We start from the raw sequence: 27,331 nt of genomic DNA on the forward strand, positions 1-27,331 counted from the left end.
AACAGCTTGATTGGATTTAATTTTCAGAACATGCAATTGCTTCCAATTCTTCCACCTGGATGCGGAATATCTTTCAGTTTTCAAGAGTTAAAGAGTCTTTTACCAGAATGATACCTTCATCTACAAAACTATTGAGTACAGAGTCAACATTTTGGAAATAGAAAATCTTTTATTTTTTTTTTTGATCATTCTAATAATATGCTGCTGAGGGGCTCCCATGGGGGTAGGGGTTGGAGAGGAGCATCATGCTTACAACTATAAAAGGGGGGGAATCAAAGTTAGCTGGTGGAGTGTCTCCTTGGCAGCCAATGCATTGGATAACAGTATATGAATAGCCTTCAAACAGGGGAGGGCTTTTCCCCACCTGTTTTGTTAATCATATGTCTATGAGAGTTTTGAATAATCTTGGCAATGAATAAGTTCTTATTTCTGTTAAGGATGCAATCTGGGGCCCCACATAACGATTTCATTGACTCTTTCACCATATTCAGAAGCAGTGATATTATGTATGGAAAAAGGATTTTCCACTAACAATCTTAAATCTCAAATCAGTCAAATGGATGCTGTAAAATGTGCAGGCCAAGGGTTGGTTAATTTCTGACAGTTATGGAACCAAGTCTGAGCTTATGCTTGGCTGGGTGGGAGAAAGGTTAATAGAATTGTAACACATGAATTTTGCCTTTGTAAATGCACCCACTACAGCTCAAATCCCATCTTTAATTCAGATCTCAGGGTTGAATGGGGAGAGGCACCCTAAGGATCTACTTCCCTCAAGATGCTCATGTTTCAGCCAAGTATCTCCTATCAGGGAGACATATTTACCCCAGAGAGGGATTGGGCTCTAGTGCCCTTTCAACTGGAGGGTCTTGCCCTCCTTGTCATGCAGACATTTCTCAGAACCCATTCCAATCACAATGAAACAAGGGCTTTAAAGACACTTGTTCTCTGGGCAGGGTATATTTTTAGATCAGGTTAATGTGTCCTTTCTCTGTGGCTGAGGAAAAAATTGGCTCGAGAGCTAAAAGGATGGGCCTGGATAATTCATATAGGGATAGAAGCATTAATTAAAAAAAAAAAAGACTGTCTTAATTTGAAGGCCAAAGAATGAGAAGGGAAAACGGCTTAGTCCAGATCATGAACTGTGTTATTTGGGAAAGTGGGAAGTAATACCACATGGGGATTCTCATGGTTAATCCTATCACCCAACAGGTGAACACAGCTATGGGGTGGAGGGTTGGGGGAGCCAGGACAGATTGAGGAAGCTTCTAGAAATGACAAGTTGCCAGCAGTTACAGTGTTCTTTCCATCACTTCAGAATTTAAAATGTGTCCCTAGATGCACAGCTTGCTTGAGCCATACACTTCCCCTTGCAAGATTTTTGGGTACCTGCCTCTCAAATGAACACCTGTAACTAAACATCTTTCTCCTACAAAAAATGCACTTGGTGAGAGACATAACACTTGAGATTTCATGGAGAGGGAGATGGAAAACCATCCCTCCCCAACAACAACAACACACACACACACACACACACACATTCCTTATGGCTCTTTCCCCTTCCACTCAATTAAAAGTGAAAGTTCCCCACCACCACCACCAACAGCCCAGCAATCACGGCTGTCTGGCTGACTACGGTCCCCATTCCTGCAGCATTGCACAGGTCACGTTGGCAGCAGTAGTACTGGGCAGCGGCACCAGCAAAGGTTTGTGTAATTTTCTCTATGTTGCAGTTGGCATATTTCCAGCATGAATGGTAATAATTTCCACCTTTAAAAAGTAACACACACAGAAAACAAGAGTTAGAGAAACAAGCAGTTAGATATTGTAGCTGTTGCTTGCACTGCTCACAGAAAGGGGGAGGAAATATAACATATAATATATACATATATAATATAAACATATTAGGCATTATACATTTGTGGGTATGTATATAAAATGATAGATTTAGAGCTAGAAAGGATCTCTTGGACACCATTTAGTCTAACCCTCCTCATTTTACAAATGAGAAAACAAGGGCTCCAAGAGGTTAATATCTTGCCAAAGGACATATAGGAAATGAGAAGCAAAGTTGGGATTAACACTCTGACTCTGCAAATAGTGTACTTTTCACTATGCAGAGCTGTGGGTTTGTTTCTGTATCCCGATCTGTGATTTCATCGGCTTTTGAAGGGAGGTTGGGGGATGGGGTAGGGTGCTCCCAGTATGGAAATTTCCACCTCCAACTCAAATCAACAGTTCATGTGTCACTTACCAGCTTAGAGAAGTGCTTGGGGGCACTGAAAGATCAGATAACTTGCTCATAGCTCAAATGTGCCAGAAGCAATACTTGAACCCAGATCCTCCTGACTCCAAAGCCAGTTCAGTACCAGTCTTGCTCTGTCGATCAGTCCATCCTTCTAGCCTCTCAACCCATCTCCATTCCTCTTTTTATGATGGATATAGGAGAACTTGAGATGCCAAGTCTCCTCTCCCAGTACTGTACAAAAAGGCAAACTGAGGCAGGGAAAGGATTCCCTGCATTTTCTTTTTTTTTCTTTTTGGAGGGGGAAGGCAGGGCAATTGGGGTTTTAAGTGACTTGCCCAAGGTCACACAGCTAGTAAGTGTTAAGTGTCTGAGGCTGAATTTGAACTCAGGTCCTCCTGATTGCAGGGCTGCTGCTCTATTCACTGTGCCACTGAGCCGCCTGGCAGATCTTAAAACGCTACATAAATGTTAACTATTATCCCCATTAAATATACCTTTGCTTTATGCTTCAATTTAAAAAGAAAAAAATGAAATGAAAATTACAGTGATTTTTCTCAGTTGCTTAAAAATAGGGATGGGATCCATCCACTAACTATTTTACAGTTAGATGGGTCCTCAGAGTTCACCCAGCCCACCCCACTCCTTTTACAAAGGAGGAAACTGTCCAGAGAGGGTGATGACTGGCCTTCATCAATTGGGGATGATCATATTATTTCCCTCCCAGGCTTATCGTGAGAATCAGTAAGACAGCGATTGGAAGTATTTTACAAACCGAAAACTGCTATTATGTGATTATTATTGCTATTAAATGGATCTGTATTCTAATCGTAGAATTTCAGCTTTGGGTGTCACCTAAAAAGCCACTGAATCCAACCTGTGCCTTGACCATAGAATCCCTTCCGAAGCATCCCCGAAACTCTTTTTCTGAAGACCTCCAGTGAGGTGGAGCCCACCCCCTGCCTCTTGGGCCAGCTCATTCTAGGGCCAGATCACCAATAGGAAGTTTTTCCTGACCTCAAGCCCAAATCTGCTTCTACAACTTTTACACTTTACCGCTTGTTCTGTTCCCTGAGACCAAGCAAAGCAAAGCTAATTACTCTTTGCCAGAACAGCCCTTTAAATACCTGAAGACTGAAATCATGTCCCTATTAAGACTCCTCTTCTCCAAACTAAGCTACATTCAGTTCTTTCAACTAGTCATCAAGTGACATGAATAGATAGTCCTTCACTGTCATAGTTGCTCTCTTTAGGACCCTCTAAAGTCTATCATTGTCCTCCCTGAAATATGGGCCCCAGAAGTAAACACAATATCCCAATATTAGATTGGAAGTTCCTTGAGGGCAGGGACTATGTTTTGCCTCTTTTTGTATCTTCAGTGCTTAGCAGAGCGCATAGCATATAGTAGGCACTTAAAAAAATATTTGTTGATTAATTAAACATATGATTGGACCAGCAACTAGTAAGGTCCCATAGAAACTGGTCAGTTTGACCCCCTACCACAAGAAGGTGGCAGCAGCAATGAGCCTGCAGTCAGGAAGCTCTGAATCAAAATCCAGTCTTAGATGTTTACTAATTGTGTGACCCTGGGCAAATCATTTAACCTCTTTCTGCCTCAGCTTCCTTGAGAATGGTAACATAAAATTTGTGGGATGTAGTCAAAGCAGTGTTTAGGGGGGAACTTTTAATCTCTAAATGCTTACATCAATAAAATAGAGAATAAGCAGGTCAGATCAATGAGGCATGTAATAAAAAACTAGAAAAAGAACAAATTTGAAATCTCCAATTAAATACCACATTAGAAATCTTTTTTTTTTCCTTTTTGGAAGGGGGAAGGTAGGGCAATTGGGGTTGACTTGCCCGAGGTCACATGGCATGCGCGTGTGTGTGTTAAGTGTCTGAGGCCGAATTTAAACTCAGGTCCTCCTGACTCCAAGGCCATACTCACTGAGTTACCTAGCTACCCCCAAATTAGAAATCTTAAACATCAAAGAAGAGATTTATAGCCCTCTTACTTTAAAATAACCAATCATAAAAAAATAAAATAAAATAACCAATCATGCTTTCCCCACCCTCACGATGCTGTCTATCCTGTAACCAATCACATTGTCTCCCCCTCCTAACTCTTTATTCCCCAAAACTATATTAAGGCTCCCTACCTCAGGATCTTTGTTCACTGAGAGAGGCCATTGATCCTATTTATTAGTTACTGCTAGCCTAACTAATAAATTGATTGCTCTCTGACTTACTATAATTTTCAAAAGTAACACCATAATGCCTTAGTTTGGTAATGCTGGCACAACTAAGAGTAACGAAAGCTCATTTCACCCAGGACCACAGGGGTCTAGGAGGATTCCTATACATTGACACAGTGGATAGACCTCTGGGTCTGGTATTAGGAAGACCCAAGCCTCAGATGCTTTTCACTAGCTGTGACCTTGAGCAAGTCATTTAACTTCTGTTTGCCTCAGTTTCCCCAAAAGTAAAATGGGCATAATAATAGCACCTACTTCCCAGGCTTGTTGTGAAGATAAAGTGAGATCACATTTGTAAAGTATTTAATGCAGGTTTGCTTTATGTAAATCCCTTAGTAAAACTGACTATGCCAAGTTCCCTTAGGCATGCACAAGATACTACCCATGGGCTGCTTTGGTGGGCTATATGTAGTGAAGGCCTGGCCTAGCACATAGTAGGCACTATATAAATGGTTAACTACTACTACAACAGTTGTTATTCCATTGAGAGGAATGCCAATATACAAGCAGATACAGCACAGACTTTCTGTGGCTGGAAACACAGAAGGTTACACTCTTATCTCCTTCTTCTTCATGAACCTTTTGATTTAATCCCTAATATAATTGAGGGGAATAACATGGGGAAGATGAGGACACACAGCTAAGAAAGGGAGGAAGGGAAAAATAAGGAGACAAGGAACCAGAGGATAAAGGGCAGACAGAGAAGAAGAGGAGACAGTTGGGGGAAAAACAGGGAGGAAGAGAAGGAAATGGAGGTAGGAAAAATAAGTCAAAAAAGTAGGGAAGGGGGGAGACAAGGCATGGGAGAAGACAATTAGAGAGGATAGGGTAAGGGGAGGAGGAGGAGGAGCACAGGGCAAAGAAGACGAAATAGTATGGGAGCAGAAGTAAGAGAAGACAAGGAAGCAGGGAAAGGAAGCTAAGAAGACAGATCTGAGGAAGTGGAAGAATGGGAGATACTCCCCTCTTTCATTAGAGACCAGGAAACCAGAAAGTTCTTACTTTGCACTAATTACATAGATATTAATAATTTCTTTTTTTTTTTTTTTAAAGCAATCGGGGTTAAGTAACTTGCTCAAGGTTACACGGCCAGTTATTTCTGGGTGTGGTGCTAAGTGTCTGAGCCTGGATTCGATCCCAGGTCTTCCCGACTCGGGGGCCGGTGCTCTTACTCACTGTGCTACCTGGCTGCCCCTGATATTAATAACTTCTAAGAAGCATTGAATCTAAGAAATTGATGATCTAAACATTTGATAGAGTCATAAGAGGTAGAAATCAAAAGGAATCTTAAATACTAAAATGGGAATCCAGAAAGAAATCAGCAGTGTGCTTCCAGCACTGGCTGGGACAAAGATGCCCAGATCAGAACCTCCAGCAAGCTCAGCCCTGTGAGACACTTCTCTGCACAGGTTTTATTAAGCTGGTGAACTACTTTAGATCTCCAGCTTGGTTTCCCAAGTTGATCACCCAACTGGGAGAGCCACAGGAGCACTGGCCACCACAGACCTCAGGCACCTTAGAGTAATCAGTCTACATTATTAGGCTGGTCCTCTGCTCCAAAGTAATTGTCAGAATAATTGGGGCAGGACCAGATGTTTTTAAGTCCTGGCCTGATCCTCGTAAGTCAGCTGCCAGTGGTACCAACCTCTGGCAAGGTACAACTCTTGCCTACAGTTGTGACCAAGAAAGGGATGCTTAAAGCAAGGAAAAGGAAAGGTCATTACCAGAAACAACCTGAAGGCACGCATCATCATCAGCTTTACAAGTGATATTCTTGGTACAGGATGGTGAAGGAGAATCACACTGGAAACATTTCAAAGCATCACCTGTAACATATAACAAAAATTATCATCAAGGACCTGTTAGATTGGCAAAAATTCAGGAACATAGAATGATATATATAGATTGCTTTTTGGGAGGGGGAAGGCAGGGCAATTTAGCTTAAGTGACTTGCCCTAGGTCACACGGCTAGTAAGTGTTAAGTGTCTGAGGCCAGATTTTAACTCAGGTGCTCTATTCACTTTGCCATCTAGCTACCCCTATAGAACAATATATTTAGAGCTAAAAAGGATCTGAGAAACCAAATTTCTTCATTTTACAGATGGGGAAACTGAGGCAAGCAAAGATTAAGTAACTTGCCCAAGGTCACCCAGCTAGTAAGTCTTTGAGGCAGACACTGAATTTATATCTTCTTATCCTTCGATAGTGTCTTGTCCCCACTACTGAACTCAAATATCTCTCTTGACAGGTACATGATAAGAGACTAACACAAATCCTATCCATGACCTGCAGAGGCTTGCAGTCTAAGACTGCCAATATGGAAGCACCTTTGCCCAGACTGTCTCAACTTCATGCTTGGTGTACTCTCATCATGGCCTCTTAGGATTCCCTCAAGGTCAAGCTTGGTTGCTACCATCTACACGAGCCCTTTCCTGATCAAATTAGTTGTTGGCATACTGTAGCAGCAAGCACCCCCAGCGTCCTCAGGGTGTCTGCCAACACAGGTTCTTGGATCTGCTTTGATAAAGGAAAGCAACTCAAAATGGGTTAACAAGCTTACTTTAATCAGTCAAACATATATCGTTTACCTAGTTCAGGGGAAAGAGGTCAGCACCCCGAACTTCAGAGTATACAGACAGAATTATCAAGACAGAAACAGATCAAGTAGACAGATTTCAAACTGTCCAACCATTACATCCATACCCAATCAACATCTGGGTTTCAACATCTGGGTTTTTCAAAGCCGGGGGGCTCTGGACAACGGCTTCCCATAATCCAGATCAAATCACAGAACACTTCTCAAAGTGAGCCCCAAAACAAAGCCTCACATCAGGGCTTATATAGCCTTCTCCTGGCTCAGAGAATGTAACAACCTTTTGGACCCACTGGCCAATCAAAAAATATCTATTGAAAAACAAGCCTCCCACCCCAGGCTCCAGGTGCACTTTAGCCGAGGGGCAGGGAAGATCTTTAAATTTACATTCCCATTACACATACTCTCCCTCCTCATATTACTTAATATAACTTTGTATTTGGTACTTATCTGTATACCTGTCGTGTCCCTCCAACAGAATGTAAACTCCTTGAGGGCCGGGACTGTTTTTAAAAATTATTTGTATTTCCAGTGCCTTGTGCTAGGAGCTTGATAAATAAATACCTGTGTAAATGGACAGGATGAACAGAAGAACACAAGCCCACACCTGAAGAGATGTGGAAGTCTTAATGACTAAGTGTGGGGTGGACGACAACAGTGCCAACATCTCAGATTTCGAGTTAGAAGGCACCTCCATTTTAATGCTACACTAATCAAATTTCCAAGGGGATTATTTATAGAGCCTGATGAAATAATAATAAAATTAATTTGGAAAAACATAAGATCTACAATATTGAGGGAAATTATGAAAAAAAATAGGGATGGGTGAGGGGAGAGAAAGCATTTCCAGACCTATATTATAAAGCAGCAGTCATCAAAATCATCTGGTAGGGTTTAAAGAATAGAAAGATAGATCAATGGTACAGACTAGACAAATGAAATTCAGAAACAACAGAACTCAATAGCCAGGTGTTTGATTAAATGGAAGATCCAAATTACCTAGGGAAAAACGTTCTCATTTGATAAAAACTGCTAGGAAAATCAGAAAGCAGTGTGGCAGAAATGAGGCTTAGACTAACATCTTATACCATTTTCCACAATACATTTTAAATGGATATTCCTTAATATTAAAGATCATACTATAAAAAATTAGAAGAGAAACATAATATACCTCTCATAGCTATATAGAAATATTCTTAACAAAACAAGAGAAATAGGCAATTACAAAAGAGAAAACAGATAACTTTGATTACTCAAAACCAAAAAACTAGGGCACTGAGGTGGCAAAGTGAATAGACCACTGACCCTGAAGTCAGGAGGACCAGAATTCAAATCCCACCTCTGACACTTGACATTCACCAGCTTTGTGACCTCGAGCAAGTCACTTAACCCCAATTGCCTTGTCTTCCCTCCTCCAAAAAAACCACAAACAAACAAAAAGAGAAAAGTTTCTACACAGACAACATTAATACATCTAGGATAAGAAGACAAGGAGTAGAATGGGGAAAAAAATCTTAGTATATTAGACTTCTCTGACATGCATACACACACACACATATGTCATTCTCCAATAGATAAATGGTCAAAGGATAGGAATTAACAGTTCTCAAAAGAACTGCAAAATATTCATAACCACATGAAAAAATGCTACAAATTACTAATAATAAAAGAAATACAAATCAAAACAACCCTGTGTTTTTTTTTCTCATACCTTGCAAATTAGCAAAAAATGAAATCCCCCAAAATGGCAACAGATGTTATTGGAGGGCTTGTGGAAAGATAGGCACACCAATACATTATTGGTGGAGCTGTGAAATGGTACAACCATTTTGGAAAGCAATTGGGAATTATGCAAATAAAGTGATTAAAATGACCATATCCTTTGAACCAGGGACTTCATTACTCCAAGAAAGTATCAGTAGGAAGATAGTTCCCTTATATTCCATAATATTTATAGCAGCATTTTTTTGTGGTGGCTAAGAATTAGAAACAAAGCTGATGCCCATCAATTGGGGGATGGCTAAACAAACTGTGATAGATGAATATAATAGGAAATTACTATGCAAGAAGAAATGATGTGTATGGTGAATACAGAGAAGTATATCAAGACCCATATGAATCTATGGAAAGTCAAGTAAGAGAACCAAGAAGACTAAATACAGTAACTATAGTGAGATAAATGGAAAGAATGACACACCAAAAAAATCAAAAGTCATTATAATAAAATTTTAAAGACCAAGTGAGACTAGAATGAAGAAATATGAGAAGAAATCCCTAACCTATCACTTCAGGGAGTTGAAAGGTCCACAGGTGTGTTACAAATTGCACATAGTTTTGGACTTTTCCCAATATATCAATTGTGCTGGGGTTTTTCCCCCCTCTTTTCTTCTCCCATATGACTATTTGTCATATGAGATGGCTCTCTGGGAGGAGGAGAAGAGGAAGAGAAACTTAAGATAACTATGATGATGTAAGAAATAGAAAATATTAGAGTCTTAAGACTCTAATGGAAAACAATAAAATATTAAGTCTTTAATGACTCCAAAAGAAAAAAACCCACAAATGATCCATTCCATTAGGGAGCTAACCATTTCTTTGTAATGTGCTGTTTCATTTTAATTGATAACTTTTATTACTACAATCACCTACATTTAACAGTGTATCCCTGCCCTTCCCAGAGAGCCATCCCTTATGAAAAAGAATTTGAAAAATTTTTAAAGTTAAGCAAAATTAACATATTGAAAAGACTTGACATTATATGAATGTTCCACATAGTCTGTCTCTTACACACACACACACACACACACACACACACACACTCTCTGTCTCTCTTTCTCTCTCTCTCTCTCTCTATCTATCTCTTTCTCTCTCTGTAAATAAGGAAAGAGGGTGACTTCTTATACATACCTTTTTGACTCATGGCATGGAGAATGAATTCTTAGAATGCAGAGTTACCTTTGGCCCAGTAAGACTTTCCAGTTACCTAAAGGTTCCCAGGGAACCATGGTCAAATTCCTGGCCCTGATGGTGGTAACCCACATACCCATAACTCTAGAAAACCAGCTGCATCCCTTTTGACCTGTGAGATTTTGTGTGAGTCATTTCCCAAGTTCCTTTAATCTCAGTTTCCTACTCTGTAAAAATGAGACATTTGGACTTGATGTTTTCTCAATTTCCTCTAGAGTTCTGAAATCCTATGATTCTATGATTCCCAGTGGAAAAATCAGACTTGACAAAAAAAAAAAACCCCTTTTCCATCATCTGGCACATATGATCCTTACTGTCTGGCCTCCCTGGAGAAGCATCCTGAAACAGGGGAATCATTTGAACCCACTGGTAACTTAGGAGACAATAGTTTCAGTTGAATGATGAGGGTAGAAGTCAGGCTGTACAGAGTAAAGAAGGTTCCTGAAGGAGAAGAAAGGAAGAAAATGGGCTTCTTAAGGAGTCTGGTCACAAAAAAGGAGAAGAGATATGGGACAAACCCCAGCAGGGATGGAAAGATAGATCAAGTGAGGGGTTTGGGGGGATGCAGGAGATAAGGGCTTGTTTGTAGGCAGTTGGGAAGTAGCCAGTAGATGAGGGGAGAGCGAAGACAAGTGGGAGAGAGGGCATGATAGAGGGGACAATCTGCTAGAGATGGGACATCATGGGATGACTTGTGGCCTTGGCAAGGGGAAGGGCCACCTCGTGATGGGAAACACAGAAGGCATCTGGGTGATGTGAGATGAGAAGGAGGGAAGAAGAAGGTGGTGTTTCCTGCAAACTACAAAGTAAGGCTCTCAGCTGAGAGGAGAGGGGGATCCAAGGGAGATTTCAGGAAGGATGGAAAGGTCTGGAAGATTGCTGGGAAAAATGGGAAGTCCCAGCTGAGGTTATGTAATGTAAATCTGTAGTGGGCTTTTTGTATTCTTTCTGTAATCATCTCCAACTTTGGTCAGCAGCACATGCTCAGAGTGAAGGCAGGGCTTGGCGGGAGTGACCCGAGGTCTGGGCTGAGCTGGGTAGAATTCTCACAGGGGAAAAAAATGGACCTTTAATGGCACAGCATTCCTGATAAAAAGACCAGAACAGAGAAAGAACTTTGAAATACAAACACAAGAATCCAGAGAAACAGTCAGGCAAATTTAGAAGGACCATTATGATGAGGTACTGTTAACATGCTATTCAGAGAGAAGAAACAAGTATCTCCTCAGAATCCAAAGTCTTTGAAAAGTATTGAGGAAGTTAAGTAAATAAACCAGAGGCCCTAAGGGTGGACTGGTCCTGTTCTGAAGGAACAAAGGAAAGTTAAGAAATTGACACAAATTAACACATTGATTGAAAAAGGAAAGTAAAAAAAAAAGAAATAAAACACATGCTGAAAAATGGACAAAAGAAGCAGAAAGGACAATTTCTCATCATGGGGGTATGTGAGAAGGAAGGAAGTGGGTGGAAGCAGTGTCCAATGCACCTCTTATCTGATAGAATGAAGTTGAACACACACACACACACACACACACAGTTTGACATAGGAGTACATCAAAAAAAAAAATGGGGAAACAAGGGGTTTCCCACTTCCTTCGTTCTTTCTCTTAGTTAATGGGAGACAGAGGTTAAGGACAGTATGAACAGTAATAAAGAGAAAGAAAAGCATTGTGATATTTTAAAAATTCATAGAAAAGGACAGAAATTCATTCAGAGGAAAGTATAACAGACCAAGTGAACCACTTTAGGGTACTTTCAAGATGGAAGGAAGTGGTATAAAACAAGCACTCATGACTTCATATGGAATCCTTTTTGTCCTCTGCGGTGTCTATGGAAATGCCTTTGGGGAAGGGGGTTTCACTTCAGAATAAAAAAGAAATTAAAAATTACAGAAACACGCGTCATATATAATAGAGATAAAGAGTTTCACCTGCTATCCTCTTTTTCTGTTCTCCTCCGCCTTTGGAAATACTCATATCTGCTGCTGTTCAGTACAAGTTCAGAACAACCCAAAATATGACAAAAGAAAAAAAAACCTTTTTGCTCCTCAAATGAGGAACATCCTGGTTCTAATTCACTCACAAATGGCCATTCAAACAAAGTCTCTTCTTTCTACATCACACACAGCACTGAGGAACTTTCAATGCCCTATCAAGGCTTATGAGGCTTGTCAAAATCAGTATCATCAATATCGTGTGATAAGTCAGCTGAAGCTTAGAAGAATTGGACCTCATCTGGTCCAACGTTCCCATTTTTATGGACGAGGAAACACAAGCCAAAGAAATGATGTGCCCCAGTTGAGCCTGGAGGCGAATGCAAGAGCTGATCTTTGAAACCAGCTTCTGGTCCTTGGGCTCAACCTCAGGTCTTATACTTTACTGACATCCTCGGGCTTCTCCTACACATCAATGACCATTTTTCCCCCCTTTATCATGGATTCTTTACAACTCTGTGAAGTCAATAGGGCTGGTGTTGTAACACATCTCCACTTTATACACAGAGAAACTGAGGCTGGAAGAATTTAAAGGATTTCTGTGTACACACAACTAGGGAGTGGTAGAGTTGATACTTGAGTCTAGACCTTCTAACAGTACAACCAAAGTCACCTGTTGGTCTGCAGGGAGACACAGGTCAAGATGTGAGAAATTAATTGATATAAAATATTATGCAAATTAAAGAATGAGTAAAATGGGATCATGGAAAGTGAATGGACTGGATCATAGGGTGATGCATTTACAGCTGGAAGAAAAGTTAGAGGTCATCTCGTCTAACGCCCTCATTTTACAGATGAGGAAACTGAGGTCTAGTAAGGTTATGTGGCTTGCTCTAATCCAGTGCTATTTTCACTATACAAATCCGATCGATAAAGGTCAAATACCCTGGACATAGAATGATCAGGGTCAAGTAACAGTTTGGATGCTTTCAAACTGTGTGGGTTGCCTTGGGCAAGTTACTTTCTCTGTCTCTATCTCTGTCTCTGTCTGTCTCTTCTCTGTCTGTGTCTGTCTCTGTTTCTGTCTCTGTCTCTCTCTCAGAGCTATTTTCCTCCTCCATAAAATGAGGAAGGATGTATAAGGTACTTTGCAGCTCCAATATGCCATAGTTCTATGTTTCTGCCTACCACATCCTGGAAAAGTCCCACCTATCTGGAAAGATCAGGGGAAATGAAGTAAAAGGACACTATTTCTGCTTCTCTTCGTCTCTTTTGGAGGGATGTCAATATGTTGGATGTAATCAAATTAATAGACAAGTCTGAAGCAAGATTTCCCTACTTATCTGCTGTTACAATCAAAGGCACAAGGAGGTTAAATTTGGAGTGGAGGACCTGGGTGTGAATCTCAGCTCTTTTCTCCCCCTCCCCATGCCCTCTTAGAGAGCAGCCCAGACACCCGATTGCTTGGTTGGCTCAGTGACTGAGGGTGGGCCATTATACAGTAAGGGGCTATTAGCATAGGACAAGTCCATAACACAGGCAGGGGCTATTAGTCAGGAAAGAGGAGGGGACGGTAACCCAGGAAGAAGATGGACCCGAGGATGAGGCGCTGTGAGGGAGGACGGTGCCCTGCTTGTTCCTGGCTTATTCTCATGGTGCAGAATCAGAGCTGACTCACCTGGACTACAGAACATCGCCAGGACCAGGAGACCAAAGAGGACGATGTGTATCTTGCTGCTTCCCATTGTACCAATCACTTCTAGAACCTGAAGAGGGAAAACATACATTCCAGAATGACTCTCCAATGGTTTAAATATCCATTTGGTGTCTGGGATAGCTTTTTAGATGAGGTAATACAGGGAAAGAGGTAAGACACTGGCCTTTTTGAAGGGGGGAAGGCAGGGAAATTGGGGGTAAGTGACTTGCCTAAGATCACACGGCTAGTAAGTGTTAAGTATCTGAGGCCACATTTGAACTCAGGTCTTCCTGACTCCAGGGCCAGTGTTCTATTCACTGCACTACCTAGCCGTCCTGACACTGGCCTTTTCTTTTGTCCCTTCTGGCCCCTAGAAGTCTAAATCTAGCGGTAGAAGGAACCTCAGAATCTATCTAGTCATTTCACAGACAAGGAAACTGAGGTCACAAGGTCACACAGATAAGTAGCAGATGTGGGATTTGAACCCATGTTCTCTGACACCAGAGCAAGAGTTCTTTCCATGCACCATCCTACCCCTAGCAGAGTGACAAAAATAAAATAATAATACAAAAAAAATAATGCCTTCTGACACTGCTGGAGCTGGTTACAATCTGCAGCGTTTTATCCTTGTCATCTCAAGCCTCACAGCAACCCTAGGAGTTGGTACAGATATCATCAATCACTTTACAGGTGAGGACACTGAGGCATAGAGAAGTAACAGGGACTTGCCCAGCATCTCAAACCTAGTAAGTATTCTGGGCCAAACCTAACTTGGACCTAACTCTAATAATTCAGCCTAGGGCGAGAGTGTAATTAGAAACTTTTGCACCATAAAATGCAATACAAACCAATTTTATTTGTGACCACATTAAAAGAGATGCAATTCTTAATTACATTCAAATTAAAAATTACTCTCTTTTCTCTTTTGAATTCACTGTAACAATTAGCAACAATAAGCCAGGAAATTGTCCCAGTGGGGAAACAAGAATCCTGATAAAACCTCAGAAGCTACACTTCTGCAGCTGGCTGGCCCTTTTATATCTGGGGACAAGAAAGTCAAATCAGTAATTCGGGTTCCAGGATCCTGAGTCAACCGAATCCCAAAGACAACTCCCAGCCCCCTTAGAAGGAAACCAGCTCAGTCCAGTAAAACAAGCACCATTCCTACCATAGAGAGTATCAAAAAATTAAAATGAAAGCCAGGCCCTCTGATTGTATATACATCTTGCATTCTTTCTCTCAAACTGGCTTTCTTTTGACTTGGAGACAAGAAACCAAGGTCAAAGAAGCAGGATGTGTCCTCAAACCTAGAAGGAGATGTGAGTCCATCTTTTCAGACTCCACATCTTACAGAAAAGGAAGCTGAACTTCAGGCTAAATGACCAGGTCAGAATAATAGCTAATTAGCCATAGAAGCAGAAGAACCCAGGTGTTCTGTTCCCCAGGCCTGATTTAGTAGACAGCTTAACTAGACCTAGGTGCCTTGATCCAGAAGACAGAGGAATAAAAGAATGAATGAATTCATTAATTAATTGTAAGGGCAGGATTGAAATCACCCCACCTCCACTTAGCCTTGTTGTTGTGCCCAAACCCAAACCACCCATCTCCGGATTTGAAGCCCACCATTAAGCCCTTTTATATTTGTCTTTGTCTCTATCCTATACCCTGTAATAGCTTGAAACAGCTTAAGGCATCATCCTGGGTATTGCCCAAAGCATAGTTCCCTACCCCCTCTTTTTCCTGAATTAGCATTCTGTATATTATCACTATGTACAAGGGTCAGTTCTGGGGTTATGGTACAAGTTTATCTTAAGAAGAGACCACCCTGTACCCAGAACATGACCCTAGCCTGCCCCATTCCTTCCTGTTCTGGGAGGGACCCCCTTATTCCAGGAAAGTTGCACCCTTGTTCCCTTGCATCATTTCCCCAAGTTAGCCCCGAGCTATAGATCTAACCAATGGCAATCCTTGGCTTCTGTACATCATTGCTTATGCTAGCTCCCCTCCCCAATAGTGGTTTTAGTTTTTATAAGTACTGTGTGTACCACAATTTGGGACTGGCTGATTTGCGTTTATACTCCAGGTAGTCTCAGGCTTGATCAATAAATCCACACCTAAATTTACCTTGAACCCAGGTCTCTGCTTGCTCTTATTCTTTGCACAACATAGTGAGAACACAATTGTTCAGTAGGTAGGAACATGGCCTGGATGCTTCTCTTGGTTCTATCTGGATTGGCAGAAGACCTTGTTTATGCCCTCCGGGGCTGTGAGAAACCAGTCAGTTACTTAGAATAGGAGACTGCCCATAAAGGAGAGTCACATAAGGGAGAAAAGTGCTTCTCCCATGGCATCAGCCTTCTTCTCTCCTGATTTTGCCAGATAAAGGTCTTGTGAGCTTTCAAGGCTCTGGAGACCTTTGAACTTTGAATCTTTCCATAGGTATCCTAGCAGTATCCCAGAGTAGCTGATGGGGACAAGGGCAGGCTTGACACACATTGAAGGCTCTACAAAGAGTCCAACAACAAAACCGTGCCCTGCCTACAGACATGAAGACTCCAGCAGAAGTTCTTTTAAGAAATGAGTTACTCTTTTCCTGTTTGAGCCTACTTTTCCTAGACTCAGTCTCTACTCATGGGAGAGTTAGTCACAGACTTTAAAACACAGAAATGTTTTGTACCAACCCTCTTACTCTCACTGTTACTGTTCTTAGCCATACTTAGTAAATATCCTCTTTCCAGGGACAATAGTAATCTTGAATTGATTGTAGATCTGAATTCGACAGAGAAGGGGTATATAATTTATTCTTCCTAATCTCTGAGAAAGGAGAAGGAATGACTTTTCTTAATAATTAGTTTTCATGTTGAATATGTTTTTCTGTCAGGAAGTTATCCCCTGGCAGAGACTAAAATCTAGGATGGGCGGCCCCTGGCCTGACTCCTTGCTCAGTGTGGCATTTCCCTTGTTCAAATAATCTTTTTTCTTCTCCAGTCTCTAACCTAAAGCCTTCTCTATTCAATTGAAGTTCAGTCCTTTATTGTTCTAGTCTGACTGGATCCACTGGATCCTTTGGAAATAAGCTGCCAGAGGCAAAGATTATTCACCAAAACCCAGAACAGGCCCAGAGATTCTACAGCCCTGTTTACCAAGACTTGGACAAAGGAGGTTAAACACTGACCTGTCCTTCCTCTTCTGCTCTGGCCTCCCTAATCAGAGGGCAGGGAGGTATCTAAAGATTCCCTAGTGGGGACAAAAATAATAAACCTACTTGAGTCATTGTCACTGGCCAGGGAAAACCCAGGAAACAGCTTTAAATCAGGAGATAATCAAAATTGCCCATATTCTCTCTCTCTTTTTTTTTCCCTTTAGGTTTGCTACTACACATTGTGACATTGACTTGGTGAAGCTGGTGGGAACTGGCCACATCCTCTGGCTAGCTCTCTGAGCCCTAACAGGCTTCCAGTCCTCTTCCCTCCTCCCCAAGTCATATTCTTCCACTTTTTGGTCCCCCCCCACCCATGAATGTAGATAAACAAGTATGAAATGTAAATAAACCGGTATGAATGTAGATAACCAGGGAAAGAGATTAGAGCTGACTCCTTGGCAGGAATCTCTTCAGATTTGTCTACTGCCTTTCTGGTCTCCATGTCAGAATGGGACATGCTGTTACTGCACTTACTGAATAAAGTCCCTTTTTTTTCCATGTTCTTCTTAAGGACCCTTGAAGGGAGGAGGGGGGAATCACTGAGTTTTGTGGCCATAGAGCCCAACCCATACCCTACAAAAATCCTTCCTAGAAAATTTTAAAAGAGTTTCTAGTCAAGTTTAGCTCTGCTAGTTACATCAGAAAAAAGTGGCGGCCCAACTTAGGTGTGACCTCAGTAAGAGGAAACCCACCACTCCCAAAGGCAGCTCCTTCTACTTGGGGACTGATCAAATTGTTAAGAAAGTTTTGCCAGACGTAAAGACTAAATTGGCTTATTTGTAACTTCCCCCCATTGTTCCCAGGTCTGCTCTCTGGGACCCAGCAGCAGTCCTTCAAATACAGGAGGATGGGTAGTAAGCCTTTTCTTTTCCAAGGTCAGCATCCCCCTCTGCTTCAACCAACCCTCATGTGGTTTGGACCCAATGCCTTCCAACATCCTGCTTGTCTTCCTTGGTTGCCTTACACAATCCCTTCTGGTGTTCCCAGAACGGAATGGTAATATTCCTAATGTTTCATCTTATGGGAACAGAGGACAGCCGCATTATCCCTTCTCTATTCCTGGAAACCAAATTTCTCAACACTGCCCAAACCCTCATTAGCAAAAAAGCATCCAAATCCCATTGCTGATTCATGTGGAGTTGGCAACCCACTAACACCCCAGGTCTTTTAGAGACAAAAGCTCTCTAGCTAATTATGCCTCCTTATCTTGTACTTATCAGCTTGATATTTTAATGACTTCTAGAGAAGACTATCTCTGCACCCTTTTCTGGCCCTCTTTCCTGGCTACACCCAGATACTGAGATTAGACTAGAACAGGGGGTTTACTGAAACGACAGAGCCACAAAAAGGAAGAGGGTTATGACAGCCAGGCCCCACTTAGCAGGTCCCTCTGCCATCCCATTCCCTAGCTCCATCTTCTGTGAAAAAACACAGCCTAACCAGATCAAAGCTTCTAGTTTATATATGAAGGGACAGAGGTCCAGAAAAGTCAAGTGATTTGTCCAAGGGCATTCAGGCTTCGATTCAGACACAGTTGGTGTTCAGAGAATGACTGTTAAAAATAAATAAGATCTTAGCACTAGGAGGAACTTCTGAAATTATCTCCCTACATCTCAGGCAGGCAGTTGCCTCAACTTCCCCATCGAGCCCCAAATAGGGAAGTTTCTTTTATTTATTTATTTTTTTGCCCTTTTTTTTCAAGGGGCAGTTGGGGTTGTTACTTGCCCAAGGTCACACAGTTAGTATTAATCATCTGAGGCCAAATTTGAACTCAGGTCCTTCTGACTCCAGGACTGGTGCTCTATTCACTGGGAAGTTTCTTTTAAGGTCTTTGGACAAGACGGGGAAGTAGGAGACTTCACACATGAAGACTAACTACAAGCAGGAGAATAGGTGTTTGTGCCAGGGCAGCAAGAAAGGATGCACAAAGCTAGGACAGCACCACGGAGTGTGAGAGGGGCTCTAGGGCCATGGCGAGACAGCATGGCACACAGCATCTGTCTGGGTTCACATTCTACCTCTATCACTACTACCATTTGTGTGACCTTGGCCAAGTCCCTTGACTTCTCTGGACCTCAGCTTCCTTCTTTGTAAAATGAGAGGGTCGAGGGGGCGGCTAGGTGGCACAGCGAATAGCTCACTGGCCCTGGAGTCAGGAGGACCTGACTTCAAATGCTCAACACTTACTAGCCGTGTGACCTTGGGAAAGTCACTTAACTCCAATTGCCCTGCCCTCCCCCCTCCAAAAAGCAAAAAAAAAGAGAGAGAGAGAAAGAGAGAGGATTGGGCTAAATGACTTTATTGGTCTCCTGCAATTCTGGATCAATGATCTCTTGATCTACCTATAATAAATAAAGCTAGCATTTATATACCTCTCTGAGGTTTGCAAAGTGCTTTACAAATATCTCATTTGATCCCCACAACAACCCTGGGAGGTAGGTGTTATTGTGATTCCCACTTTACAGATGAGGAAACTGAAGCAGATAGTAGTTAAGTGACTTGCCCAGGGTTACACAGCTGTTAAATGTTTGAGGGCAGGTTTTGAACTCATGCTGAGTCTTCCTGATTTGGAACCCAATACTCCACCCCTGCACCACCTAGCTTGGATATCTCTTGTTGTGAGGAAGGTTTTCTTTCCTCTGATATCAAGGCTAAATCTACCTGCCTGAGGTTCTCTGGCCCCTTGCTTCTAGGTCTGTCTTCATGGATTAAATGCAGTTATCCCTTCCAAATTGTGGTATACTAGTGGCGTGGCATCCCCACAATCTGGAAAATCTGTGTAAAATTTTTTGGCCTCCCTTTGTACCAGAAGAAGAAGTCTGAATTTTTTCTTTTTCTTTTATGGCGTGTTTATTGTAAAGTTTGGGTTAAGTATTTAGTCATAGGGTCTGTGTTGTCTGCTAGCCTTTGCTTGTCTATGACTTCTGAAAAATTCCTCCCAAATTCTCATTTAATTCTTTATGCCGACCCAGAGATATATGGAAACCATGAAACATAGAAGGGCTAACTGTAGAATACTGGTAATCCTCAGCCCGACCTGAACAGTGACTAAGAAATGTGTCTCCTTCCTCTCATCTCCACATGCTTGTCTAGAAAGAGGCTGAGGGGACCAATGTACTGGTTTGTCTTGCCATAGTATATTCCTTTGTCACACAAGGGAAGGCTCTGTGGGTGGGGGAGGAATCATTAGAAGTAATAGTAATATTTTTTTAAAACAGAGCATCCAAAAATACCCCAAACAGTTCCAAAACAGTTGTCATATCTCCTCTGAGTCCTCTTTTCCACTGACTAAAAATCTCCATTTCCTTTATCTAGTCCTCAACTCCAATGCCTTTCTTATCAAAGACCTTTCTGGGCATGAAGAACAAAATCCACTACTTAACAAGGCTCTGTTTCCCAACAGAGGACAGCTACCTGAAGATCATCATTGCTGAGATGGGAGGCCTTGGCAGAATGGTCTTCTCTAAAACCAAAACCTTTTCTCTGGCCCAATTTAGTGTCAGGGCAATGGCAAGAGATTGGAACTGGGAAACTGGCCTAGTCCAACCCTGTAATTTTACAGGTCACTGAAGTGCCCACCAGAAATTATACACAATTATACAGCCCCCTTAAAACTGCTAGAGGGACCCCTACTAGGTTCCTTGGAAACCACCTAATAGGCTCCAATAGTAAAGAAATGTTTCACCTGTGTTGCTAAAAACATGCCACAGATTCCCACGGATTCAGGTCTGTTTGTGTTTGTATCCAAGGCTTTGCTAAGGGACTATGGTTTCACTTTGCTTCAGTAGAAATAATACTAAGGCTTTGCTTCAATAGGAATAATACTGAGAATGCTTTGCTTCAATAGAAACAATACTAAATACAGAGCACCCCCTTAGAAACATATTCCGTTGCTAGCAATCACATTGTCTATAAAATTCTGTCTCACAGAAAGCTCGGGGCTGTCTTTCCCTCTGAGAGGCAGTCACCGGGCGGCTAATAAACACTCCTATCAAAGCATTATTGATTGTGCTGCCTTACTCCCTCGATTGTCCATTATAGTCATGCGGTGGGGGTGGGGGTAGGGGTGGGGGTGGGAGGAAGGAAGCCAAGGCAGAATTCAAACCCAGGTTTTGCCAATCTTGGGCTCCCTCCATTATCCTACACCGCTAGGTCTGAGTTCCAGCCTTACTTATTTGCTATGGCATAGTGGGCATAAATCCCTTTTCCAATCAAATTCCCTCACTGTAAACTGGGAATAAAACACAAATACTGTGTATCTGATCAAATTCTTGATTTTGTTGGGTACACCTAGTGCTTTATAAAGCACTTTTTCATGTCATAAAAATGAACTGTCTTGACTAAAGCAGCCTAAAGAAGCGAGTTTGAGAAACAGACAAGGGATTGTGTGAAAAACCTACCTTATCTTGCAAATAAGATATTTGAAACCTAGAAAAGGGGAAGGTCACCAAGATAGGAAGGTACAATAATAGCAAGTGAAAGTGGGAGAAACGGGTGTAGGAGAAACAGGAATAATTGCCGCTTGGTGGCTTTCCATCACCTCCAGGACAAAATTTGAACTCCTCTGTTTAGCATTTCAAGTCCTTCCCGGTATGATGCCAGACTATCTTTGCAGGCTGATTTCGGGATCCTATTCCTCTCACCTTCCTAATTCCAGTCAAACTGGCCTCTACTGATCTAATTCCCAACATATAAAATGCTACCAATTTGTTTAAGGAAGAAGGCAGTGACTCTGGAGTCAGAAGACAAGAATTCAAATCCTACCTCCAATGATTTAGGTGACTTTAAGTCTGTTACATAAGCTCCCTAGGCATCAGGGAGTGGGGCTGGACTGTATGGTGTCTGAGGTCAGCCAACCACACCTGGAGTGCTCTCCTAGAATTCTTAGCTTCTTTCAAGGCTAAACTCTCCCAATTCACCCACTTATATTCCCTTTATTTTTCATATTTTGTATTTACTTCTCTGCCTATATGCTATGTAGTCCCTAAAGAATTAAGCTCCCTGAGGTATGGGACTGTTCCATTTTTGCCTTTCTCTGTGGTGCCTATGCTGAAGTCAAGCTAACTTGGACTTTCCAGACATATGGCTTAGACCAAAGCAGCCCTCAGCAGGCTGGGGTTAATGCTGAGGGTCAGTTCAGAGGCCCAGCCATGACTTTGGCTCACCCTCAGCACACCCGAGAAGCTTTCCCAGACTTGGTACAACCTGACCCACCTCTGGCCTGAGACCACGATGGTGGCAGAGCTGAGGGATCTACTCTGGCTGGGTTCTACTCATCTGGGGAAGGCTACCAAGAGGAGTGGGCTAGGGAGTTAACGAGGGAGGAGTCCTGGGTCCTCAATTCAAATCCAACATTACCAAAGACTAGTCTCTAGACCTTCAAAATGAAAGGACTAGACTGGATTCTCTCTCAGGCTCCTTCCAGCTCTAAAAGTCTGTGACCATGCGACCTACCCCCTGGGCAATAACTTTGCCTTGAAAGAGATGGACTAGAGTCTAGGTTCTCTGGTTCCAACCCTTCTACCTTTAGAAGGCAAGACTTTGTGGGCTAACCCTCCCTGAGACTCAGTTTTTTCATCTGTAAAATGGGGATAACACATTACTGCAACCCACCAGTCTTCGCTAAAGAACTTGCAGATCTTTCAACCGAGCTGTCCCAAATCCTGTTCCTCCACCCTCCTAACTCTCTAGCTCACTCCTCACAAACATTCTCTTCTCTGCAGTCTCCTATACCTCCTATCCCTTCACCCTCGAAGCAGACGACCTCCACTCTCACTTACATCTCCCCCTTCTCTTCATCTTAAAACCCCTTGACATCTGGAAGCAGGTCAGGTGGTCCAGCGGATAGAGTGCTAGGCTTCCAGTCAGAAGACTTGCGTTCATCATATCAGGTGTTTTTAATTGCTTTTATTTGTATCACAGGGGAATTCAGTCTGGATGATTAAATGGGGAGAGATTCACCCAACCTCAAGAAGTAACTGCAATGATATAATAAAAGTATCAATAAAAATGTATTTTTTTTTAAGTGAATTAGTAAGCCAATCCTTCTCCCAGGAAATCTGGGCAAGTCCAGTATCAAGAGACCCTTTTCCCCATGATGTGCTTCCAGGATCACCTTCACCCCAAAAGGAGACTGTAAAATTACCTTCTGCTCTGGCACACTCCAGCATTCAGAAAGAGGGGGAGATACAGACTTTAATTCAGACCAAGACCACAGGGGAAGATCCTTGTTATACAAACAACCTATGACAGTCCTCATCGCCAAAAGATAAAAATTCTACCTACCTATTATCACAGGGATTATTCACAGTTTCTGTAGAATGTGAGAAAAGCCCTAGGGAACTCCATTTAGTCATAATACTGGAAGCAATTCTTCCTCCCTACTGAAGCTCATTTATTCAGCCCATGGAACCTAATGGGTCACGGGTTTGTACTTTGCACATGGAAACAGGAAAGAGCGATTAAAAAAAAAAAATCCTTGGAGGGAGACACAACAGAGCAACTGTTCCTGCTGGGGCAGGAAGCCTTGGGTTTGAATTCTGATGTTTACTAGCTGTGTGACCCTGGCCAAGTCACTCAGCTACTTTGGGCCTCAGTTTCCTTATCTGTAAAAATGAGGTGGCAATGAATTTTCTTTTTCTTGTCTTCTCAGTGGGTGGGGAAGGGAAGGAAAGGGAAAGGGAAGGGGAGGGAAGGGGAGGAGAGGGGAGGAAGAGAATTGGGAACTGAAGATAAAATTGAATTTAAAATTTAAAAATAAATATATAATAAAAATAAATGACAGCTGGTCATTTATTCTGAACCCTCTTCCATAGCTGTATCTATGAAATCAAAAGTCCCTCCCAGGTGTACATCTATGATTTTATTCCACCTACAAAATTAATTCATCCTCAGCCCTTCCTATAAAATTGAAAGGACCACTCCACTCCACCACCGGATGCCTGGCCCCCCCCCCCCAACCAGGCAGCCTGGACCCTAATGTTTCCTTAGAATGGGGACCCCCTCCTACCTCTCACCACTTTCTCAGTTTCCTCCCTTCCAATCGGATGCTAACAGATGGCTCTCAGGGACAATAGAAACCCCTCAGTCGAAGGGAAGGAGAACCTCCACTCCACTGGGGTCTTTCTTTTCTTCATTCCCAGTTTCTAGGTTTTGACTGCCAAGATCTTAATGTGAAAAAGTTTTATTCAGGACTAGAAAACTGAAGATTATAAAGGAAGAAGGTACTCAAACCACCAAGCTTTGCTCCCATTTGGACCACTCTATGCCCTGGCTGTGGGTCTCAACTGTAGAATGGGAAGAATGAATAACTTCTACCTACCCTCAAACTGTGATAGTGAGGAACAAATTAAATATGAGTTGTAAAGCTCTTAGCACATAGTAGGTGCTATATAAATGCTTATTCCTTTTCCCTCCCATCCATCTGATGTCCCAGGGCATCCTTGCCTGGGCCTACCCACCCAGAAGTCAGCATTCAAGTTGTTCCTGGTTGAAACACAAAACTCTCCCTACTGACTCACTGAGGTGGGGCAGTCTGCCATTATCTCACAAAGAAAATTTTTAAAGAAGCCACGTTATTTTTCTAAGCAAAATCTTGGCATTACCTGTTCCAAGAAGAGCATTTCCACTCCTCTTCCTACCCCTCAGCTTCCTCTCTGTTTTAAACACCAAAATCTATATATCGGATTATATAAAATACACAGTGATTTCTCATGCTTGAGAGAAACCAGGAAGGGGAAAGATCTCCTCAAAAGCTCTTTCCCATTTCTAACATGGAACTAGCAAAGTTCAGTGGAAAGATGGTTGGAATTGGAATCAGAACAGAGTTCAAATCCTGACTCTGCCTGTATATCCAGGGGCAAGTTGAGAAACTGTTCTGTATCTAAGTTTCCCTGCCTGTAAAATTAGGAGATTCAACCTCTCAGGTGGTTTCTAGTTCTGATAGCCCATGATCCTATCTATGATTCAGATTGGCAAAACTGCAGCTTCCCCTGTCCCAGTATGGGAAAAAAATTCTATCCTCAAGAGAACCAGCAGAGTACCTGCAATAATTTAATTTCTTATAAAATCTCAAACCCAGATGCTCGGTCAACAGAAGATTATAGCATCCAGGCTAAAAGGGATTAGCGATTTCCTAATTTGCTAAAATGCTGATTTTTCCAGAAATGAGTCATCCTCTACCCTCTATCAGTATCTTCTGTCACTAGGCTGGTAGTTGTCTTCTTTCAGGGTGCCAACTTTCAGGGAGAACTTATCATGAGAGAAAGGTAAGCATACGGAATTCAAAGAGTTGAAAGAGACCTCAAAAGTCTCCTAGTCCCAAATCCCTCATTTTCTAAATGAGGAAAATGAGATCCAGAGGGAAAATAAATTGCCCAGAGTCACACTTGTTTTTTCTTGAGTCCCAATTGATTTCATTGGATGTTGGTGAGAGTGGGTAGCCCTGGTTTAGAATATGGCTCTGCAGATGCAGATGGCCCAAGATTTATAATTTACCATCTTATAGAGTTGCATGCAGAAAGATGTGGTGATTTGCCCAGGGTCACAGAGCTAATAGGCTCAGAGGAAAGACTTGAATCCAAGGCCTGCTCTCTATGCCAGGCTGTCTCTCACACAAGTACCAGAGCCTAAATTAGAACCCAGGCCTCCTGATTCTCAATCCTTCGTTCAACAGATCAGACTACTATTATAATGTTGGTTGGGGTTTTGTTTTGGGCTTTTTTTTTGGGGGGGGGGGAAGGAGGTTGCTCATTTTAAAAACCTGAGCTTTGCTCTTGGGGTATAGGGTCACTGTTCCAAGCTTCTTGCACTGGGGGCCAGGGGGCTTGGACAATGGCTTTCTGGACTAGGACCTCAGGTGCTGGTGGCTTGCCCACTACACTAGGGTGGCCCCTGCCTAGTTTCACCCATTGTGCCCTGAGTTCAGGACCTGGCAATTTGCCTGCTGCATTGGGACTGGAGGCCTCACAGCTGACCTTCAGTGTTACTGGCCTCCTGAGACTGGAGCCTCCTGGGCTGATCTATGCTGTGACTAAGAGCCTCCTGCTGCCTTGCCTGGACACCATCTGCACTTCCTTCGCCTTTTAACCAATCGAGAGAGGTCTGAAGTCCTTCTAAGTTATCTTGGGCTAGAAAACTGTCTTTTTGTGGATTCTGTCGCTTCAGAATCCAAGCTTAGAGGTTTGATTTAATGTTGTTTCCAAGTTTCCAAACTGGGGAGAGCTCAGGCAGCTTCTTGGCTTCTCTCTGCCATTTTGGCTCTACCCCCACTTGGGTTCTTTTGGGGGGAGGAGGAGAGTGACAAGTTATTTTCTCTTCTGTCTAATTTTCAGGACCAGGCTAACACAATTTTCCCTCACTGGAAAGAGTCTGACAGGTCAGGGATGCATGGTCTGCCCCAACAATATTCAGCAGGGCCCTAGGTGGGAGTTTCGGTCGCTGGCTTCTATCAAACAGACCTAAGGGGAATACGAACTCAGTGCCACTACTCCAGGGGCGCCCAACACGTCCAGCTTCCCAGCTGGGCGAAGCCTGACCAGAAGCAGCAGCTGTGGGGGTTCGGGGGCTGTATAGGGGCAGAGTCTTTGCTAGGAGCCGCCGGCCCAGGGGTGAGCCCGGGCGAGGTCCCAGGGCCCCCAGCTTCATTTCAGAGCCCGCGCCTGTGCCAGAAGCGGGGTACCCAAAAGGGAGGGCGGCAGCTGCGTTAGGTCCCCACGCCGCGCCCGGCCCGGCTGTGTGCCTTTGTGCCACATGCCCCCCGGAGCTGAGCTGGGTACAAGGGGCAGGCAGGGCGAGGGCCGACAGCCCAGTGCCTACTCCTGTCCCTCGCCCTCTGCCGCTACCTGCCCGGCCGCCGTTTCCTCACCCCTGTTGGCACGGCTGGCCGAGGCCTCCCCGGCCGTGGGTGAGCAGAACTGGAAAACACCGAGCGCCCGATGGAGACCAGCCAGCCACCCACCCACCCATTCCGTGGCGCAGAGCCGCCAGCTCCCAATCTTACGTGAAGGGGCAAGAGAGGCGGCCACAGGGGTCCGGGAGCGCAGGCGTCTCGCGGAACGACGTTGTCCGGAGAGTGAGCGCAGGGGACTCTAGCGTTCTGGGTGGCGCCCTCTTTGGCCAGCTCCCCAATCTCCCAGCGCCGCCTGAGCTCCAGGCCCGCCCACACACCCCTCCCCCCCCCCCCGGCCCCGCCCCGAACCTGCCCCCCCCCCCCAGCCTCGCTGGTCCCCGCCAAGCTCCCCGGCCCTTAGAAGATAAAGTCCCTCCCTGGGTGTGCTGCGGCCACCCAGGCGCGACCTAGCGAACGCTCACCGGCTGGCAAGACCTGCGGCCGGAGCAGCCGGACTGCGGCGGCCTGCGAGACTGGGCCGAGCCGCTCCCCCTTCTGTCCGCGTGCCCTTGTGGGGCGGGTCCGGCCCCAGGGGAGGATTCCTACCCTTCAGC

General features: G+C 43.4%; 1 protein-coding gene across 1 annotated transcript; it reads right to left on the reverse strand.

Moving 5' to 3' along the window:
- CD59 (CD59 molecule (CD59 blood group)) lies at positions 1 to 27,074 on the reverse strand. Its single transcript, XM_069091386.1, has 4 exons — positions 26,889 to 27,074; positions 13,669 to 13,756; positions 6,222 to 6,323; positions 1 to 1,767 (listed from the first exon to the last, which is right to left on the reverse strand). Exons 2-4 carry the CDS (start codon positions 13,733 to 13,735, stop codon positions 1,568 to 1,570), a joined length of 369 nt encoding a protein of 122 aa, XP_068947487.1. The 5' UTR covers positions 13,736 to 13,756; positions 26,889 to 27,074; the 3' UTR covers positions 1 to 1,567.
- Between the last annotated feature and the right edge of the window lie 257 nt (positions 27,075 to 27,331).

This window comes from Petaurus breviceps, unplaced genomic scaffold, assembly GCF_028583685.1.
Source record: "Petaurus breviceps papuanus isolate PSGF00001 unplaced genomic scaffold, PetGlider_PUasm1.0 188, whole genome shotgun sequence".
Classification (NCBI taxonomy): Eukaryota; Metazoa; Chordata; class Mammalia; order Diprotodontia; family Petauridae; genus Petaurus; species Petaurus breviceps.